Genomic DNA, 20,122 nt, shown 5'->3' on the forward strand with positions numbered 1-20,122 from the left:
TCGTCGGTACATTCCAAGATGAGTGCATGACTGGATAGTGATATCCACATTGGCCTTTGGCCTGACCCCCGTGAACAATTTGAAGACCATGCATTGTCGTATTCGTCAACGGGTGTCGTGAAGTCAGATGTTGGAGTGAGTGTTCATCCCAGCAGGCATCACGCTCAGTTTCCATGCAGCCAAAAACCCGGAAGCGACGATGCATCCTGACCATCCCAGACAGCAGCTTGCTCCCCGGCAGTGTGACATACCAACAAAAGAATCACAATCAGAAACCAATATATTTGTTGCTGTTATTCCTAGTGCTATATAGTGTGTTACGTGTTTAACAATAGTGCTACTTGATATTGTTATTAGTGCAGATCATCATTTGTGTCTCTTTCCGCAGATGCACCATTTTTTATTATAATGTAGACTGACTATCAACGTTGCCAGATAAAATTCAAGGCGTTGAATTTAGTTGAGTCATCTGTTCTTCCTCACTTAGGAATAGGCTTGGATATTTAATCACTAACTGTGCTCATTGAGCTTCTGCCACCCTAGTATTAGCCACTACTGTCATTTGTTCTCCAAAAGTCTTAAGAATTCCTCTTTTAAGAATAGGTATGGCACAGAAACACAACAAACACATAATTATTACGACAGTTAGCACAATAATTTCCCCTTTCGCTAACAGACTACCCCAGTACCCAAATGTAGACGAGAACCAAAAAAAGATACTGTTCTTTTCAGTATTTACTGTCACTTCATTGCTCAACTCACGAATCTTTGACAGTGCTTTTGTGAAGCTTCCTGCTTCGGTTGTGTTTAAAGGTATATAAGTACAGCATTCCTCCTTTATCATATGACACACGCCTCCTTTACTGGCTAAGAGAAAATCGCTTTGCTCTCCTACTGCACTAAAGGCCTCGTTAATGTAATTAATAAAACGTCGTTGGTTGTAATAAATCAATAAATGTAATTAATCCATTCTGCGTTCTTATTCGGAGTTATCCAGATAAACATTGATTCTAATCCAGACTTAATTTCATTCCTAACTTTAAATTCCTCTGGAATTCCTCTCGGTTGTCCGATGGTATCTAGCTATACACGTCTACCCGGAACATATGCTTTCTTTACTGCGGCCAATTGTCAACAAAAATATGTCATTTAATTACCTTTTCCCCTTTTCATTTCTTCCTTTTGTCACTTGCATGTCCCCCTCTTCTCTTTTCCTCAACGCCTACTTTCTTTTCCCCTTTTTACCTTCTTTTACTAACTTTTATCTTTCTGTATTTGTAACTTCCTTACTTGCTCTGCCAACAATCCATTTTCTACATACCTTTCCCTTCTCCTACGCCCTCTAACACATGCTTTTTAGCCCACTAGTTTAATGGGAAATTGACATATAACCATCTCACTTATTTATTTATTTATTTATTTATATTTTTTTTTATTTTTTCCAAACCAATTCAATCTACTATCTTAGCTTCACCTACTTAATGTGAAAACGACGTGCATTGATCTACAATGATTCATCTTACTCATTTTTATTCGACTCAATGAATTTTTCCTCCATATTCAATGAAAAGAAAGTATTTACTCACGCTTTTCCACTACTTTCGTACAACAATGCTTCCATCTCAAATTACTCCATCCCAATTCACTCAATTGGATTTTTCCTCGTCTTCACATTCCTTAATTTTCCAATTTCGAACTGAAAACTGGAATAGGTTAACCTTTTTCTTTTTGTTATTATCCTATTCTTTCTTGGTGTCATTCTGGCATTAACTTAATCTAAAGCACCTAAAATAACCAAACATAATTTTTTTGAAACTTTTCACCCCTAAATTCACCGTTTTCCAACTGAAAAAACATTTATTTTTCTGGGAACTCCATAGGCTCTCGGACGCTATGTTGCACACCCTTAGCGTCAAAACGATTTCTATAAAAAAACGAACGTTTTCGATTCCTAACGAGACGTGCTATCGGTTCTATCTAAAACAATACATTTTAAACCGTCTTCCTCTTCAAAAACGTTTTTCTCGTCTCAATGAGTACTGTATTGTTCCCTTTTTCCTCTTCCTTCGATATTTTTCTGTTAATCCTTTCAGTTACGTGGGCCGATTAAACGCTGGACAACCATATAGACAAGAAAGATAAGAATACAGGAAAGAATACAAACACTTACAACATTGAACAAACATAAAACATAAAACAAGACAGATGGCCCACAAAAATTTAAGTTAATTAGTCTAATTAAGTCAGTGCACATTGAGACCATGTGCCTACACAACTACCGAGTTAGGGTTATGGTTTTCCTCTTCTACACAATCTCCCGAATTTTACGTACTGGCCGTGCACTCATTTTTGGCTGTCGGCGTTGTAACCTCACTCTTCCGTGCTGTCGCCGTGGGTGTAGGTTTCTCTGATTTTAGGTGTGTTGTTACCGTCTGTATCATGACTTTAGGTGCTGGAGTGACCCCCAAACTGAACCACCAGCTGTTAAGGCTTGGCGTGTTATCCGTTACCTCAGTCTGTACTGTCGTTAACATAGTTGGTTTTCGGTATACAGTCGGCACTTCGATTGGTTCCACGTCTCTCTTTTGTCGGATTAATCCCATCGTACTCGGGATTTTAGTACCTCCAATTTGTTTATTTCTGCTATTTGTACTTTCCAAATTTTCAATTGTTTCAGCATGTTGTATAGTAGTGTCACACTTAACCGGGCCGCTGTCTCTTTGATATGCCATGGTCCGCAACTGCAGCGTCGCTGTCGGGATCTCCGGCTGCACTTCTGGACCCGCAATTTCCATCTGCCGCCGCGATTTCCCGAGCTCTGCTCCTAGTAACAACCATATCAGACAATTTATTATCACACACAGCTTTGTCATCCACATCTTGTTTTCCAAATTTAACGTTACTGCCCTGTTGATCTTGCTTGGTCTCGTCGACGGTGGCAGCGCGAGCCTTGGTACAGTGGTTCAGATGGTACCAGGTTGAGCTGCCCTCGACCTGGACTGCGGTCGGCGTTGCCCTCACGACGGTGTAGGGTCCCTCACGCCTCGGATGGTTCCACTTTCGTCGAAACACCTTGATGTACACGAGATCTCCTGGGACGACCGTCCTCTCGAATGGTTGTTCGACCCTGGACTCTTGCCTCTTCACCAGCCGGTAGATGACAGCCGTCAATTGTCTCATACAGTCTCTCAGTTCAGTTTGTAGTTGCTCAAGTGGCGGCCCCTTATAGGGACCTCCTAGATGCGGTGCTGGTCTGCCTGTTAGCATTTCATGCGGTGTTAAATGCGTGATCCAATGAGTTTGCATGCGATAACTCATCAGCGCTAACTGTAGCGCATCCCCTCAGTTGAGCCTAGTACTCACAAAGATCTTGTTCATCGTTGATTTTAATATTCCATTTACTCTTTTCCATTATTATTCTCTCCGTCTGCCGTGGCCTGTAAATACGGAGATCAGTAACCCTGTTTTTTCAGCTATTTCACACCCCCCCTTGCATAATATTTTTAAATTGTGCACTTGTATCTGATATAAAGTCAAAGGTATTCCCCTGTTACCTATTCTCCTTAATAATCCTCCTGATGCTCCTGCATCTGGAGACACATCACCGTTTTCCTGGAAAGCAGATTCAAAATACAATTTTAGCAGTATTTCTGTGTCAAAAATAAAAATAATTCACAATCCAAACGTATCAATATTCCTCAGATTTGTAAACACCACGTCAATCAACAAGATTCTAGCGTGATTCAATGCAGACTCGTGTTGTTCGTTATCACCGCCTCGTCGACGGCCTTGGCCGTCTGGCTCAGTCCATCGTGACGTTCCACTCGCAATCCGCTGCAGGAATGTGCCATGAGCTTTATCAGTGCCACACTGACCTTGGCGCCCAGTTGTCTACCTCTTTCTCCTCGAAACTGGCTGCAATCAGTTCAGATTGCCACCTGCTCACTGTTTGAGGACAGCCTGGATGTGCTCCAGTGTCCCCACGACCCTGCTGTAGACAAGCGGCGCAGACAACGGATGAGTGAACGTCTTTGTTTGTTTTTTGCCATCTTCAGCCCTTTTCAGCAGTCCGTCTGACTTCTGAATCCTGTTAAATCGGTTATGTTTACAAACTCGGATGTTTAGTCTAGGTTAAATGACCATGAAGAGATCACCTAAGCAATTAAATTCTTAAATTTGTCATGGTCTTCCTCAAGATCGAGTAATCTGCCCCTCATTGTCTTTTGAAAATGCTTGCCAAATTGTTTCCTCAATTTACCCAAACTATACTTATCACGTTTATCGGAACAAGATCCCACAAATCAAAAGGCCACACGCAAACGGAGCACTTGACGAATTAAGTAATCCCTCCACTTTTTTTTTTTTTTTTTCCATACAGTAAAGGAGCGAAAGACGGGGGAAAGACGGAGAGTGGGGTGGTTGTGAGTGGTGATGCATCATCCATGCTGGGGACGCAACCTTTTCCTTTCAATTGTCATTATCATTTAATTCCTCGTTAACAAAGATTCAACGCATTGCAAGCCCTATCGTTATTTGGTTTCGCTGTATGAGATTTTATTTATATTTTCTTTTTTGCACGCCGATCTTTGCTAATGAGATCTCGTCGCTTCGAGATTACGTCATTGCTGTTGGTAATTGGTTAAGTCAGTCCTTTTCATTGGACAAAACGGCTTTTTTCTGATGAGATGATTTTGTTTTTGAATGTGTAAATGAAAAAATAGCCCAAGCAAGAAGAAATTAATAATAAAAAGGTTATTAAAACATAGAACTCGTTTTAATCAGATTAGTCCAAGATGTTAAACAGCAATATACATGGTCATTTGTATATTAAGTGACAAATATGATTTCCAAATTGGAAATACAGTACGAAAATAAGATCCCTAGTGATTATCGGTATTCTCATGAGCACACTCACAACTTAGCTTTAAAGTTTTGGGAGCTTTACACTACAAAAAGAGCAGGAAAAAGGTTTTTCGCCCGTGTGCGATCTTGTGTGTATCTTTAAGTGTGATATTCGATCAAATGTTTTAGAACAAAATGAGCATGAAAAATTATTGAAGAGAGCCAGCTCATAAATGCCCTTCTTGCACTTAACTTGGTATTTAGTTCTGTAGTTATTTTATTTTTTAATCGTTAGTTTTGTGATACTGTTTAGTATACCTCTAGGGCACAGGTGTCAAAGAGGCTGCAGGTTGAATTATGAAAAATGCTGAACCAAGACATTGTTCTGTATTTCTTTCGCTTTCTCTCTCTCTTTTCCACCCCTTTTCTCCCACTGTGTTTCTGTCTCTTTCACTTACTGTGTCTCTTTTTAACTTCTTTTGCCCTACCTTCATTTCTTCCTTTCCTCTCTTTTCTTTTTCTTCTTTCTATTTCTCTTTTGATTACTTACTTTTCCCCCTCTCTCATGACTTTTTATCCCTCTTGTCTCTCATGCTCTCTCCCCCTCTCCTTTTCCTTCCCTCTTTCTCTGTCTCTTTCACTTACTGTGTCTCTTTTTAACTTCTTTTGCCCTACCTTCATTTTTCCTTTCCTCTCTCTTCTTTTTCTTCCTACCCTTCACGCTTTCCTTTCTCTCCTTCTGTCTTTCTATTTCTCTTTTGATTACTTACTTTTCCCCCTCTCTCATGACTTTTTATCCCTCTTGTCTCTCATGCTCTCTCCCCCTCTCCTTTTCCTTCCCTCTTTCTCTGTCTCTTTCACTTACTGTGTCTCTTTTTAACTTCTTTCTCTTGTATCTACCCGTCAGGCCCCCGACAGAATGTTTGTTCTATCGTGTGGCCCCCGAGTTCAAATGACTTTGACACCCTTGCCCCAGGGGCATTTCTCTATTACCTTATTACTGTCGTAGTAATTTTACGGTACTTTCATTCAGCGATTGTAATTTTCACTGTGTGACGTTTTGAGTGTTGAGTGACTTAAAATTCGACTCTCTCCCGCCGTCACCTATGAGTGCTGACGCTCATTTTGTCTGCCACTCTATTCCAAAACGAAAGTGTTAAAAATCCCTACAACTGAAGACACTTACGTATTTACTTTTAGCACAGGCGCTGGGCAATGGAGCAAAATGCGCATGTCCTGTTTATAGTTCCTAACACTTACCCAATCAAAAACGTTTGAGTTTCTTTGCTACAGCTTCTGGATAAAACGTTCGTTCTCGGTTAAGGTTTTTTCCTGCGAGTTTTTATTAGAAATGTCTTGATAGTGAACCTAAATCGTTTAATTAGCTTTCTTTTAAAGCACAATATTGAATCGTTATATTTTCCCAAATACGTAAATACGTAGGGCCACACGGTTGAGCTCAACTCACACAGGGAAGATGGAGAGTGGTGGGGGTAAGCAAAACACTCTAAAGCACATACAAGACCGCAAAACGTAGAATAAGCAGTCACCCCATCAATCATCCATGCTTCCTTAACTCCTCTCCCAACGCCAAACAACACAAAAAAAACAAAAAAGACAAAAAGAAACACAGGCTCTCCTAGCCCTTAAACAGTTAAGCATAAATCACCCGCGCACATTCACTCAGGCAGGCGACGGAGAAACCGAACCGAACAGAACACACATCCACATACAGAGAGACACATGCACAATTAACGCCAGCTGGCACACACACCAACATTTCCGAATGAGACGTCTCCCAGACTGAAAACATGTCAGCAATTCTCACACATTCTTTGTATCGCTTGTTTCTATGCGAATATATCTTAATAATACAACATCTGATTACTGCTCATTTTTCTAACGTCGGTATAACCTTTCAGATTGTAGAAAATGGCGAGGTTCCATGCACCACACTTTTTCTTAAGTGCAAGGTTACATTTCCCTCCCAAATCATCAATCAACTAGGGAAACACATAAAACATGCCCCGTATTAACCATACATAGATCGTCTACTCTCGAACTGTCACTTCAGCAATTGACGACGTCTTATCACAGCTTTACACAAATCTCAAGACAATCATAAATATACAAATACCGACGCCGCTGCTACCTCTTATCCAGGTTTTCAAGCAGCCTACGTCCCAAAACAAACAGGATTCTTTGAGCACCGAACTCCCGTCGGACATAAAAATCACAACTCAGTAGCACCGAACTCCCGGGACACACAAAAAAAATAAATCTCAACTCAGTTTACATATTCTTTGAGCACCGAACTCCCGTCGGACATAAAAATCACAACTCAGTAGCACCGAACTCCCGGGACACACAAAAAAAATAAATCTCAACTCAGTTTACATATCTCATCCGTCCGAACTTGGGCCTGATTATAGACGGAAAATCCCACGTGCACGAATTTTCATAATTTAGCTCCGACGTCACAGGCTCCCGTCCCCCCACGTATCTCGACAAGCAAATTGAAACAAGGAGAGAAAAAACTATCCTTACCTCAACCGCTCATTCGAGACCGTTCCACTGAGAAGTCTTTTCCCTTTTCTGTTTATTTAATTAGTGCCAATCCACGTTTGGGCGCCAAATGTTGTAGAAATTGGAGGTCCGATAATCGAGAGAAAAGTCTTCTCATATGTGGATAAAAGAAATAGACAGGAGCCCGCTTCGTTATGGAGGGAGAGATCTTTATTGACGCATCAATAAAGTGACCTCTCCCTCCATAACGAAGCGGGCTCCTGTCTATTTCTTTTATCCACATATGAGAAGACTTTTCTCTCGATTATCGGACCTCCAATTTCTACAACAGAACATGTTTGAAGAGTATGTTGGGCGGGACAAGGAGTGACAAGATTGGATAGATTGAGAAATGAAATTGAGAGAGACAGAACAGAGTGGTCATGGAACAGAGCAAGCGTGTGGATAAGACAGTACTCGGTTGGTTTAGACACATGGAGATGGTGGATGAGGAGCGAATGTTGAAGAGGATCGACAGAGAAGTAAATGGAAGGGGACCAAGAGGAAGGCCGTGATTGACGTAGATGGATGGAGTTATGAGTGCACTGGAGGAAAGAGGTCTAAGTATAGTGAAAGCTAGAGCTCTTGTTGGTGATAGGAATGAGTGGAGATGTGTTGTAAAGGATAGTGGGATGTTTGGACGCGCTCTAAGCGATGGGCAGGGAGGGCACCTGTATGATGCGGCAGGGGTAAACCAGCGAAAGCTGTCGGGCCCTCCTGTTGAACAGAAGAGGGTGTTGTGTCACCCTGACCTGAGTAACATGGCTGCTTTCTTGTGTTCCGTTTCATCCGGAGGGACGAAAGCATGACCAACTTGGGTGCCGAGGTGCTTAACTTGTTTGGGCATTTGGGTTGGCCATGGTCCCAAAACATTTTTGTGTGTGTTTTTTGCTACTCTTTCCCTTTTTTAATTTTTCTTTGTTTTTGTGTATGTGTTTGTCTATCTTTCGGTCACCCCTCTCGAGGAATATGACCAGGGTAGATAGATAGATAGATAGATATTTTCATTGATTTAAAAACCTCTTTGAAAAATTGGGGATCTTTCTGTGTTCTCCTCAGCTGTGGGACTTGGACAACAACAAGAAGTTGGCGGATTGCAGCGGTCACCTGAGTTGGGTCCAGCGGGTCCACTTCTCGCCTGACGGCTCACAGTTTCTCTCCTGCTCTGATGACCAGACCGTGCGGGTCAGACCTCATTCATCTTATTCTTTTGTCTGTTTTTCAAGTAATGCATTCTTCTATTTTTAGCTGTTTTTCTCTCTTTTTTTGGAATATTTAAATATTTATAATCTTATTTTGAGGGAAATATTTATTTCCTGTTTTTGGAAAAAAAGATCTGCTTTCTGCGTGTTTTATTTTGTGTTTTTATATTTTTTAGCATTTACTGTTTTTTTTTTACTTTTTCCTTTTTTAAATGGATGCAAAAGTTCTGCTTTTCTGACTTATATTTTTTTGTCTTTTAAAAAATATTATTTTCTTACGGTTCTACTGGTAATAAATAGAATTGCGGGAGAAAAAATGTTTTTCCTTCAGAAAAAGCTGATTTTATTTTTCTAAAAAACAGAAGAAAAATTATTTTTCTTTTCAAAAAAGAAAAAAATATATATTTTGAAAACAGTTAAAAAATATTCAAAAAGTAAGATGAAATACTGAAGTAATATACAGTGGAACCTCGGTTTTCAAACGCCTCCCAGTCCGACCAAAAATTTTGAGAAATTGTTGCTTCGCTGTTCGGTCAAAAAATCGGAGTTCGAACGCCGGTAATGCGTGAGTGCATACGCTAGGGTGCGATGCTGAGCGGCGTGACCAACTGTCATTGCGTGCGGACTTGCTTCGTTTTGCTTTCGCTTTTAATTTAGGTGTACGAAGTGTTTTAGCCCTTAATTATGCCTCCGAAGAAAGTCAGTGCAAGCAGCAAAGTTGCTACAGGTAAAAAAAAAAAAGTAGTGCGTACAACTATTGCATTTAAGAAAGAAATAATAGCAAAGTACTGCCTTCTGCTGACCACCACAAAGGTAAGAAATCCTATTCATAATTCTTTTCTTTATCCTTTTTTTTTTAAATTTTTACACGTTCATGTTAGCGTAATCTTTCGTACGGAAGATTACGATAACGCAAACGTACGATTAGTCTGGGTTAGCTTTAAGTTTACGTTAAACATTCGAGCTAAACATTCAGGGTGTTTGAACGGAGCCCAACATTGAGGGTGTTTGAACGGAGCCCCCTTTCCAATGAACCGCTCACCACTTGTTGTGGAGGCCCGGGTGCTAAATGACTTGTAAACGACCTGATTTTTTTTTATTTTTACACGTTCATGTTAGCGTAATCTTTCGTACGGAAGATTACGATAACGCAAACGTACGATTAGTCTGGGTTAGCTTTAAGTTTACGTTAAACATTCGAGCTAAACATTCAGGGTGTTTGAACGGAGCCCAACATTGAGGGTGTTTGAACGGAGCCCCCTTTCCAATGAACCGCTCACCACTTGTTGTGGAGGCCCGGGTGCTAAATGACTTGATTTTTTTTTATTTTTACACGTTCATGTTAGCGTAATCTTTCGTACGGAAGATTACGATAACGTGAAAATACGATTAGCCTGGGTTAGCTTCATGTTTACGTTCATGGTAAACATTCAGGGTGTTGGAACGGATTAAAACGATTTACATTATTTTTAATGGGAAAAATGATTTTGGTGATCGAACATATCGGTTTTCAAACAGGGTTCTGGAACTGATTATGGTCAAGAACCGAGGTTCCACTGTAGTATATTAAAAAAAAATATCAAAAACATAAATAAATTGATTTTTTTCTACAACAGAAAAATATACATGTGTAATAAAAACAACTATTTTTCAAAAAACAGGAATAAATTCTATTAACAAAAAAATATATATCTTTTTAAATTAAATGAAGTTTAAAAATGTGGAAGTTTTATTTGTCTGACAAATTTTTGTTTTTGGGTAATAGTTTTTTTTCTCATGGTTTCTCCAGAAAAAAAACAGTAAAAATTAAATCATTAAAATAAATTATTTAAAAAGCATAAACAACAATTTCCAAAAATATTATATGTGTTAATATATTTCAATAAATAAAACATACTTAAAAAAATAGAATAATAAAATGATTTAAAAACCTTAAACTATATTTTGAAATCCCCCAAAAATTGTTTTTAAAAACAAAAGTTGATGTGTCTTTGCCTTTTAAGCCCCACCTCCTATTTAGCTCCGCCTTCCCCTTCTTGGCAGCTCTGGGAGACCAATAAAGTGCACACCACGTCTGCAGTGCGCCTCAAGCGAGACTCTGATGTCCTTTTCACCCAAGACGGAGACATTTTGGTTTCGGCCGCCGACAACCGGAACCGGCTCCGGGTGAGCCGGGCCAGCAAACCGGGTCAGCCACTGTTCCAGTCGCAGGAGATGCCCTCCAGGATTCGATGCACGTGCTTGAGCGCCGAGCCCATGGCCGTCGCCTTCGGCACAGAAGATGGCACAGTCCAGGTTCTCAACAAAATCCGTTTGGATTTTGTGTTTTCAGGTTTTTTCATTTCTTCTCCTTTTTTGGTACAGGTTTTGGGCCTCCCAACCGGGATGGTTCTAGCCACCCTACTGGGTCACACAGGGACAGTTCTGCACTGTCAGTTTGTCCACGGCGGAGAAACACTCATCACGTCCTCTGAAGACACAACCGTCAATGTGAGCTCCTGACTTGTCCCTCCATCTCAGTGCCCTTGCTATGTCCTCGTCCAACCCACGAGTTACTTTCTCGTTCTTCCTCCTTGCTGCCGTTGTGACTTCCTTGTCATTTCCCTTAACTGGCCTTGTCATTTCCTCATCCGTCCTCCAACATGCCTTTGTTACTTCCTCCTCCCCTTCGGTGCTCTCATGACTTCCTCGTACCTCCCACTCATTACTTTCTCGTTCTTCCCCCTTGTAGCTTACATATCCTAGCCCTTTGCTGGCCTTGCTACATCCTCATCCGTCCTTCTCATCCGCTCATTACTTCCTTGTCCCCTTCCCTCAGTGCTTTTGTTACTTTTTTGTTTCTCCCCTTACATGCTCTAGTTACTTTCATATCCCTCCCTTTTGGTGCCCTTGTTATGTCCTCCTTCTTCCCTATTGTAACCTCCTCGTTCCTCCGCATTGCTGCTCTTGTGTCTTCTTCGTTCTTTCCCATGGCTGTCCTTGTTACTTCAATGTCCATCCTCCAACATGCCCTCGTTACTTCCATGTCCTTTCCCCTTGCTGCCCTTGTTACTTTGGTGCTCTCATAACTTCATTGTGCCTCCCACTCATGGCATGCTGGTTCCTCCCACTCGTGTCTTCCTCATTCTTCCCCCTTGCTACTACTACCTACTCCCTCCCCTTTTTTGCTCTCATGACTTTCTCTTCCCTCCCACTCATTACTTCCTTGTTCCTCCCCTTGCAACTTCTTCCAACTCCTCTGCTGGCCTTGTTACATCCTTGTTCTTCCCCCTAACTGCCGCCATGTCCCCCTTCCTGTCCTTGTTACTTTTTGGTTCCTCCATTCCCTGAATTGATTTCTCTTGGCAGGTATGGAAGTGGCAAACTCATGAGCATATGACATTGCGAGGGCACAAGGAGCAAGTCCGACGTTTTGTTTTACTGCCCCCAGCTGGAAAGCTACTGCTGACATGTTCTTTTGACGGCACGCTCAAGGTAACCTGGAGGAAGACACACCCGTCCAGCTCTAAGAAACGGACAGATACTATGTCCCTATATAGAGTCGTTTTTTCTTTTTGTTGTTCTTATTATTTCAATAATAATGATAATAATAATAATAGCGTATAATAATTATTATAAATGAATACAAATTGATCAATAATCTTTAGCAAAAATATTTCATCTGATTCAGCAAACTCTATGCTTCATTTGTATGGCGTTTTTTTCCTATAACTTGCAAATAATGAAACAGAACAATTATTATAAAGTTAAAAAAAAGTAAAAAACAAAACACATTTCTAATAATCCTTTTTTTTAAATAAATCATTTCGTTTTTTTATTTTTCTTTTTAAACATTTTTTCTTTGATCTGCTCTCTTTTCAAAATATGTTTTTTCTGTTCTTGGAAATTCACAGTTCATGACTCACAGATATCTTAACCGCAAGATAACTACATGGTTAAGAAATTAAATGGTTCCTTCAAAAATAAAATAGAAAAGGATTCAAAATACAATTTATAAATAATTAAATAAACAAATCAACAAAAAGGTTCAATTAAAAATTCCATTTTTAAAATTACCATTAGAATTGATCCGATTTGGTTCTTGGCCCGTCTCAGGTGTGGGACCTGGAAAGCGGAGCGGAGCTCCAGCACATGGAGGCTCACCGGGGAGCCATTTTGTCCTGTGACGTCTCCCGGGACGGACGTTTTCTGGCGACCACCTCCGCCGACAAAACAACCAAGGTCTGCACCACAACATTACTTTTATTTTGGATATATTTTTAAAAGGTTTTTTGTTTGCATCATCAAGATGTGGCACGGCAAGTCTTGGCAGGGTCTCCTCGTCCTCCGCGGCCACCAGGACTGCGTACGCAGTTGCCGCTTCACCTGGGACGGGCGGCGGCTGGCAACGGGGGATGACAGCGGAGAGATCAGAGTTGGTCCTTCGAGCTGGTTATCCTGTCTTAAGTACACCACCATTTTTTAAAATATATTTTTCAAACAGTTATGGAGTGTGAGCAACGGCACCTTGCTGAAGATCTGTTCGCGAGAGGGAAAGGATGGCCTGGACTCATTGCACGGGGGCTGGGTGACCGACCTGCACTTCTCCCCCGACGACTCACTCCTGGTGTCCACAGGTGGATACGTCAAGGTGCGGCCACAAGTTTTACATTTTCCTAATGTCCTATTTTTATATACGTTAGACCCTCGAGATATGTTGTCTTTGCCTGACGACGTTCTCACTTAATAAATGAAAAAAGGAGAGCGAGAGTAAGACAGAAAGAGTGAGAGAAATAGAGAGGGAGAACAAGAGGGATGGAGAGAATAAGCCAGGGAACTAGAAAGACAAAAAAGTGAAAAACAATGGGTGACAGGAAAAAAAGAGAGAGAGATAGATTGATTCAAACAGAAAGAGACAGAGAAAAGAAAGGACAGAGATATCGAATACATGAGAGAGAACTAACGCCAGAGAGAGAGAAAATATAAAAATGAGAGGGAAAACTAACAAATGAGAGAAAGCACAAGAATCAGAAGCGATAACCAGACAGGAAGAGGGGAAAAAAGAAACCCAGTAAGTGTGAGAGAGTAAGAGAGAGAGAATATAAAAGAGAGCAAAAAAATAAAGAGTGAGAAAGCAAGGGAGACAGAAAACAAAAGAACAAGAGAGAATGAACTACACAGAGAGCAAACAAGTGAGAAAGAGAATCAAAAAGAGGAAAACAGAACAAATGAAAGAGAGACATAACGAGAGACTTGTACAAACAAATGAGAGAGGGTGTGAAGAGAAGGAAAGAGAGAAAACAAACAAGTGAAAAAGTGAGAGAGAAATAGTTAGAGGGAGAGAACAATAAAGGAGAAGAAAAAGAGAAGGTGAACAAGAGTGGAAACAAAAGAAAGGGGGAAGAATAAATCAAACAGAGAGAGACTGACTAAAGAGAGTGAAAACAAAGAAATGAAAGAGAATCTACAAACAAAATGGTATGAACAAATCAAATGAGAGCAAGAAAGAGGAAAAAGAGTGATAGCACGCAAGAGAAAAACGAGAAAGATGGAAAAAAATAGAAGAAACGTAAAAAGAGAACAAGGGAGAAAGAATGAAAAACAGAACGAGTAAGAGATAACTAACAAATGAGTGAATGAATGAACAAAACAAAAGAGAGTGCAAGAAGAAGATAAAAGAAGAGTGAGAGAAGGGGAGTTGTGGGGGGGATCCTGTAGCCATACTAAAGGTATAAGCAAAATCATGATCAAATGCTCCATTTGTTATCCCGGGGTTAGACTGTGGTCTATTCATTTTTTTGTTTGTTCTTTGTTTGTCTAGTGGTGGGACGTGGACAGCGGGGAAGCCCTTCAGACCTTCTATCCAACTGGAAGCGCCCTGAAGAAGGTCCACGTTACCCACGATTTCTCCACCTTTGTCACCATCGACAACATGGGCATCCTTTACGTCCTGAAGAGGGTGCTAGCATAAAAAGTCCGCAAGTTGTTTCAGGATTTTCACGTCCATATCGGTCAACCAGATGACCCATGTCCTTTTTTATAACGGACCTTTTTCTTTAGTGCCAATACAATTCTTTAAGCAACAGTGAGTGTTATATAGTGACCCCCTAGCAAAAAAAATACTTCATTCATTTAGATGAAACATCAAAAAAAGAGCAAAAACACATGTACTAGACTTACACATTGTCACTTAAAAAAAACATTCATCAGCAAGCCCATGTGTTTTTGCTTATAATTAAGATCAATGTTTGTTTTTTTGGATGAGTTTTTTGAACCACTGAGGCGCAATATCCTACACAATGCATTCATCAATGCCTTTTTTTGTCATATTTGGGAAAGTTCTGAGGATTTTTGTATATTTTTTTCTGCAAAAAATAATTTGTACCTGTCAAACTGATTTCTTGAAAATGTTTGTCTACTCAGGAATTATGAATGTTAATAATATTGTACTGTTCATGTGCAAGTATTTATTGTATTTGATAAATGCACTATTAATAATAAAAAATTGACACGCCTTGATTTAAGGGATTTGTGTTTATAGTAAACCACAGTAAGCCAAATTAAAATTTTCTAAAAAGAAATGGGTAAAAATTTAGTAGAATTTGTTTTATTTTAATTAAAGTTCATCCAAAAAAGTGAGAATTACTTGCTAACAGAAATAGGTAATGGAGGATGTTTTTTTAAAATGCAATTTTTAACTGAGATTTTGCAAAATAATAAAATAATATATTTAAATATAAACAAATTACAGTATAACAAAAATATAAAAGATACTAATCCAAAAGAAAAGTGTTAAAAACAAAAAAAGAAAAAATAATGAAAATTAATATATTAAATCATCCAGAGTGTGTAGAGCTGGTCCACTGTTCAGCGGCTCACATCCGGGGTTCGACTTCCTTACGAACCCTCCTCTCCAGTACCCCCGAATAAACCTTACCATGGAGGCTGAGAAGTGTGATTCCCCTGTCGTTAAAACGCACTCTCCAGTTCCCTTTCTTAAAGGGGGACCACCACCCCAGTCAGCCAGTCCAGAGGTACTGTCCCAAATGTCCTCGCAATGTTGCAGACGCCGGTCAACCATGACATTCCCACAACATCCAGAGCCCCAATGAACAGTTTGTTTTTACCACCTGAGATACTTCAACCCCAGAGATATGAGACCCTACCTCAGAGCCCTCAGGCTCTGCTTTCTCAGAGGAAGACGTGTTGGTGGGATTGAGGTCTTCCAGGTATTCTGTCCACTGCTTCACAACGTCCCAGGTTGGGGTAAGCAGCGCCTCATTTCTACTATACACTGTGTTGATGGCACTTTCCCCCCTAAGACACCGGATGCTGGACCAGAATTTCCTCAAAGCCATTTGGAAGTCAGCTTCCATGGCCTCGCCAACCTCCTCCCATGCTCGAGTTTCTGCCTGAGTGACAGCCGAAGGCGCATTCCGCTTGGCCTACCAATACATGCCAGCTGCTTCCAGAGTCCCACAGACCAGGAGGGCCCGATAAGACTCCTTTTTCAGCTTGACAGCATCCCTGCCGGTGACCACTAACGGGTCTGAGGGTTGTTTCATGTTTAGAAGTGAGGCATTCTTTTTGTCTCCAGAAGCAGGATTATAAGGGTTACGGTAGGAAAAAACGGATGTCCTAAATAACAGATAATGCGTATCCCCGTTAAAAGGGGGTTTTCCGACTTGGTGCCCGTAGGCACCAGATAGTACCCCAAGACCACCTGAATACCCGCGGACTCGTTCTGAAAATATATCATGGGTAATTTTTAGGAAATCTGATTTCTAACTTGCATGCTGTTTGGTTATTGAGTAAGCTTATTTAACACCAATAATACTGTAATTGCGCCTGGGAATAACATACTATTAACTTAGTAACAACTAAGCAATACGTTACTTTTATTTTTTTAGAAATGCATGTCAAACTAGTAGCCGTTTGCTCTCATCAGTAACAAAAAATAGTTCTTAACTGCAAAAAGGTTGGCAACCCCTGGAATAAAATGTAATTCAATATGAAATGAAAGCTTGGATTTGCTTGAAAAATGGTTTGGCTTTGGGAACAGGTTAGCTGAATTCGAAGAATGGAAATTAAACTTTTGTCAGCAAAGTAAAAAAAAAAAGAATCATTCCATATCAGCGGCACGGCAGATGAAGTGTTAGCGCATCCGCGTCACAGTTCTGAGGTCATGGGTTCAAATCCAGCTACCAGCCTTCCTGTGCGGAGTTTGCTATACTGCCCATGCTTGCGTGGGTTTCCTCCCACATTCCAAAAAGGTCGGGTTAATTGGATGGTGCAAATTGTCCTTAGGTTTGAATGAGCGAGTGTGTTGTCCATCTTTGTGTGCCCTGCAACTGTCTGGCCACTTCTAACTCTTCGACTGGCTGGCAACCAGTTCAGGGTGTCCCCTGCCCACTGTCCGAAGATAGCTGGGCTCCAGCACCCCCGCGACTCTACTGAGGATAAGCGGTGCACAAAATGGATGGATAATTTTGAATCAACAATCAAAATTCTTTCCATGAAGAAAATTTTGCTCAATGTAATTTTCAATATTTTTGTTTATTTTTTACTTGTAATTTAACTCTCAACAAAAACATTTTAGAGTACTCTTTTTTTGTATAATATTGTTGAAAAATGTTTTAGCTTAGAAATAAAAAAAAAACAATTTTAATTAATGATCTATTTTTCTTAGCCAAGGCAGCCTTTTAGTATTGGGGCACTCATATAATGTTTCAGCGCGACATATTTTCACATTTTTGCAATATCTACACGACTCAAAACTTTGGAGTCACCCAAACATTAGTTTTCCATGTAAATTCACACTTTTTGATATCAATCAAATGAGTTGCAAAATAAATAGTAGGTATAATCGAGATAAGAAATAAGAAATGTTTTTTTTTTCCTTCAAACTTTGCTTTTGTCAAAGGATGGAAATTTTTCAGCGACTCCAAACTTCTTAACGGTACTGTGTACATGGTTTCTCATAAATACTTATGTGTAAAGCTTGATAAAATTAGTCATCTTCTTTTCTTGTGTGACATTCAGTATCAGAGCACTTCAAAGTGACGTACTTTCACGTCATCAAAATAAGAGAACTACAACGTCCTCGTTGAAATGTTTGGATTCTCCAACAAATGCTTTAGTGAAATAAAATTAAGTGCTTTATCCAGAGCACTTGCCAGCTGGCTAATTGTCCATATTTGGGCAGATGTGTTTCCAGGTCTTGGCATCAATCGCTGAAGGATGACTCGCTATCCGAAGCTTCCTCGCCAGATTTCCCTTCCAAATCAGGGACAACACTGTTGGGTTTGCTGGCACAAAAAAGCAAAAGTTACATTCAACAAAAACAAAAACAACCCCTAAAAATGTAAACTCACTCCAGCAAATCTGGATCCAAACCCTCTGTGCTCATTTTGTTTCGAATGGCCATGAGTGGAACACCCTGTCGAGAAAACCAGTTGTGTTACTGGGGATGAAAAGCCTGGGAGCCAGAATGCCAAATTTCACGCACCACTTGAACCATCTTCAGATATTTGGCATAGCGCGGATCCTTGGCCACCGTCATGATGTTAGCGTCTTCGCTTTTGGGAGTTGGGATGTCGTCTGGAGCGCTGGGACATGACTGAAATTAAATAGACAATGTGTCATAATTCACCACTAGAGGTCGTTGTCAATTAGAATGGAACTGAGGCATTGGAATAAAATGCACCACAAAAACTCAAAGAATACCATGTGGAAAGATTCCCAACCTCACTTCCATAATTTACCTAGAGAAGCTGAAAAGAACCAATAGCTGGAATTGTTCAGAGCAGATGGAAGAGGCTGACTTTAGTGGCTAGTAGGAGAAGCTACTAAAAAGGCCAGCGAAAGATTGCAAAAGCAAACTTGCTTTACATGGAGCTGCTAACATTACAATAGCGGCGAACCATAGTCTGCAGACAAATTAACATAAGACGCTAGAGAAGGAAACTGTAGAAAAGTGCCAAAAGCCTGAATCAGAGGATTCTGCGACGTTTGCTTGCATGGAAAGCTGTGGAAAGCAAGTGACACTAAAGGTCCAACAAGGACAAGCTAACAATAACAATCACGACTAGCAGCAAGCCATAACCAGCAGCGAAGTAGCTAACATGAGCCGTTTGAGGGAAAATGTGGAAAAAGTGCCTGGTTGTGATGGATCTCATTGATTTTATTGAACTTGATTTGAATTTGTCTTTACTATCATTGATATCAACATTGTATGCAACAAGATTCAACCTGGCACTCCAGGATCATAGTCTTATCTTTTTTTCTCTTTAAAGTCTATCGTGTTTATTTGTACAGCCCTTAATCACAAAGAGTCTCGATGGGCTGCACGGACCAGATTATTACACCATCCCCTGATCTAAAACCTACATTAGGGTAAGGAAAAACTCAATCCCCAGCATGAGGAAAATGAAGAAACCTTGAGAAGGGACTGCACATGAGGTCATTTACAATGTAGTGCTTAGAGGCTGACCGATGTTATAATGATAATGCATCGTAACAACAGTGAAATGAAAACAAGTGCAACAACATTTAGGGGGGCACAGGATTACCATTTCCTAAACCTAAAATCATGTTTACGAAATAGCACGTGCATTTGTGCTTCCATTTTGAATCGATACTCTATGACTTCAAAGAATGAAGCACTTTTAATTCCGATTTTACATACTGTTGTTTTAATAACACCGTTTTACCTGTGAATTGGCTTGCATCGTTGCCGGTTGATCTTGCACATGAATTTCAGTCACATTGCTTCCTAGACTTTGTCTTCCAGTTTCTATGGTGACGTCCTCCAACCCGGGGATCGAGGACAGCTGGATACAGTTGTACATGTTGTCCATCAAGAAGGACAAATCATATTTCAAATCATTAAGAAGATAGGACTTACCTTGGCTTCCAGTATGCACAGTGTGGTCTCAAGCTGCTGAATCCGCAGGGAAATGTTGCCAAGTTTCTTCGGGGCAGAAAAAGATCAATTGTTTTGATTGAGGACATACAAGTGCAAATAGTATCACAAACCTCCTCACACACTGTGGAAAAATTATTCAGGAAGCGAACAGTGTGCACGATGAACTGGTTGAGAAAAGCCACAATTCTTCTCTGCTGGATCGCCGGAACCTAAATGAGAGAAATGACAGTACTGTATTCCCATTTGCAACAATAAGAATGCAAGGCTACATTTGCTGCACAAGCCAACCAGCTAGCTTGTTGTCACCAACCTTTGTTAAATCGACCCCTGAGCCCACAATCGGAAGCCCGTGCTCATCCATGTCATTTACTTGAAGATAAATCGCTTCTAGCAGGTGTTAATAAAATGTATTTTGATCTATACGATAAAGAATCAGACGTGTAGTGTTGACTTGTTTCATGTGACTACAAAAGGTAATATCGCGTGACTTCTCGAGAATACTGTAAAATTACGTTTGTTTTTCAAGTGACACAAAAACAGTTCCCGAAAAGGCAACAAATACTTTTCGCTGTTAGATCATGATTTTAAAATTTGTGTTAGCTAAATG

General features: G+C 40.3%; 2 protein-coding genes across 3 annotated transcripts in view; one reads left to right on the plus strand and one right to left on the minus strand.

Moving 5' to 3' along the window:
- Positions 1 to 15,107, plus strand: part of apaf1 (apoptotic peptidase activating factor 1) — a 46,661-nt gene extending 31,554 nt beyond the window's left edge. For both annotated transcript variants that reach the window (XM_088346928.1, XM_088346927.1), the window contains exons 18-25: positions 8,467 to 8,592; positions 10,653 to 10,904; positions 10,974 to 11,099; positions 11,958 to 12,083; positions 12,705 to 12,830; positions 12,898 to 13,023; positions 13,093 to 13,239; positions 14,410 to 15,107. In XM_088346928.1, coding sequence (XP_088203054.1) covers positions 8,467 to 8,592; positions 10,653 to 10,904; positions 10,974 to 11,099; positions 11,958 to 12,083; positions 12,705 to 12,830; positions 12,898 to 13,023; positions 13,093 to 13,239; positions 14,410 to 14,559 — 1,179 coding nt within the window. In that variant the 3' untranslated portion in view covers positions 14,560 to 15,107. The remainder of the gene's footprint in view (positions 1 to 8,466; positions 8,593 to 10,652; positions 10,905 to 10,973; positions 11,100 to 11,957; positions 12,084 to 12,704; positions 12,831 to 12,897; positions 13,024 to 13,092; positions 13,240 to 14,409) is intronic.
- Positions 15,108 to 17,236: 2,129 nt separating this feature from the next.
- washc3 (WASH complex subunit 3) lies at positions 17,237 to 20,032 on the minus strand. The gene is made up of 7 exons (XM_088346929.1): positions 19,826 to 20,032; positions 19,626 to 19,724; positions 19,495 to 19,560; positions 19,301 to 19,420; positions 18,097 to 18,207; positions 17,963 to 18,027; positions 17,237 to 17,896 (listed from the first exon to the last, which is right to left on the minus strand). Exons 1-7 carry the CDS (start codon positions 19,874 to 19,876, stop codon positions 17,815 to 17,817), a joined length of 594 nt encoding a protein of 197 aa, XP_088203055.1. The 5' UTR covers positions 19,877 to 20,032; the 3' UTR covers positions 17,237 to 17,814.
- Positions 20,033 to 20,122: the final 90 nt, after the last annotated feature.

This window comes from Urocampus carinirostris, chromosome 11 (genome assembly GCF_059441175.1).
Source record: "Urocampus carinirostris isolate Australia breed hairy pipefish chromosome 11, RoL_Ucar_1.0, whole genome shotgun sequence".
Taxonomy (NCBI): domain Eukaryota; kingdom Metazoa; phylum Chordata; class Actinopteri; order Syngnathiformes; family Syngnathidae; genus Urocampus; species Urocampus carinirostris.

Bases quoted from the DNA above. Each gene is read 5' to 3' on its own strand.
- washc3 (XM_088346929.1), bottom strand. From the start codon at position 19,876: ATGGATGAGCACGGGCTTCCGATTGTGGGCTCAGGGGTCGATTTAACA. The intron at 18,028-18,096 runs GTGCGTGAAATT...TTTTCTCGACAG, and splicing joins ATCTGAAGATGGTTCAAGTG to GGTGTTCCACTCATGGCCAT. The intron at 17,897-17,962 runs GTGAGTTTACAT...TTTTTGTGCCAG, and splicing joins TTGGATCCAGATTTGCTGGA to CAAACCCAACAGTGTTGTCC.